A 1,317-nucleotide genomic window follows, 5' to 3' on the forward strand; every position below is an offset into this window, starting at 1 on the left:
GAACACATATCTCGGAAGCGAGTGGCAGGTGCACTAGCGATTGAACCGCCAATTTAGTCGTGTTTCTCTTCTGTTTGGTCAAATATTCTTCTTTCTCGAAGCAAAAAATAGGGTATTTGTGTCTTATTAAACATAAAAAGATTCTTCATTTTATTACAGATGCATTTTTATACATATTTCTAAAGTTATTATCACTAAAATCGTATAAATATGGAAATATATTTGAGAAATACCAGAACTTCAGGAAACCTTGAACTATGGAGGTGAAATAAAAGTGGAAAAATTACTATAACTTCCGCGAATAAAACAAAAAACAGCCATAAATATGTCATTTAGAAGTGACATTAATATATCATTATCTCGCATGGTAGATATACTACTTATATCTCTTCTAATTCTCCTATTGGTCTACTTCCGTCTACCTTCGGACAGCAAGGTTGGTAACACAGCAAATCTTATTTTTGAATTTCAATGTATTTAAATTTCCGCTGTCTTTATTATATATCTATAATCTTTATGGTATAAATATATCTAAATATGTCATATTTTACTATATAAATAATTTGTTAATGATAATAATCAATTAATATATTTATTTTTCTTCGTAGATAAAATTAAAATCTGACTTCGAATTTTCTTTTTGAATTTCAATATCTTTAAACTTCCGCTGTCTTTATTATATATCTATAATCTTTAAGGTATAAATATATCTAAAATATGTCATATTTTACTACAAAAATAATTTGTTAATGTTTATAATCAATTAATATATTTATTCGAGGTTTTCTTCGTAAATAAAATCAAAATCTGACTTTAAGTAGACCTATTAAGAGAATTAATTATAGATTATTAAATGGACATTGTGTAGTGGAAATAATATAAATATATGAAATATAGATTAAACCTTCTAGCTGTAAACCCCAAGTTCTACAAAATGGAAATATTTCTATATCTTGCAATTATTATTATTATTATTATTATTATTATTATTATTATTATTATTATTATTATTATTATTATTATTATTATTATCATCATCATTTTGGTAAGACATTAACTGTCACTCGAAAAACTGATTTTTATATGTTAACGAAAAAACAAGAGTTATTATGCATTAAAATTGTTTTATAGAAATTTCAATCACAAATTTCTTTGGTGAATTAAAATAATAGATATTACAGTTGTTACTGTTCTTAAATTATTCAATTTTTCCGTGTTTCCTTTCCTCACTGGGCTATTTTCCCTGTTGGGACCCCTGGCCTTATAGCATCTTGCTTTTCCAACTAGGATTGTAGCTTATCTAGTAATAATAATAAT

At 25.2% G+C, this 1,317-nt stretch overlaps 1 protein-coding gene across 1 annotated transcript in view; it reads left to right on the forward strand.

The window, feature by feature from the left end:
- Positions 1-262: 262 nt before the first annotated feature.
- Positions 263-1,317, forward strand: part of LOC137625761 (proteoglycan 4-like) — a 6,688-nt gene continuing 5,633 nt past the window's right edge. Inside the window, exon 1 of the mRNA XM_068356656.1 lies at positions 263-436. Coding sequence (XP_068212757.1) covers positions 326-436 — 111 coding nt within the window. The 5' untranslated portion in view covers positions 263-325. The remainder of the gene's footprint in view (positions 437-1,317) is intronic.

The sequence above is a fragment of the Palaemon carinicauda genome, chromosome 32, assembly GCF_036898095.1.
Source record: "Palaemon carinicauda isolate YSFRI2023 chromosome 32, ASM3689809v2, whole genome shotgun sequence".
In the NCBI taxonomy this organism is placed as follows: domain Eukaryota; kingdom Metazoa; phylum Arthropoda; class Malacostraca; order Decapoda; family Palaemonidae; genus Palaemon; species Palaemon carinicauda.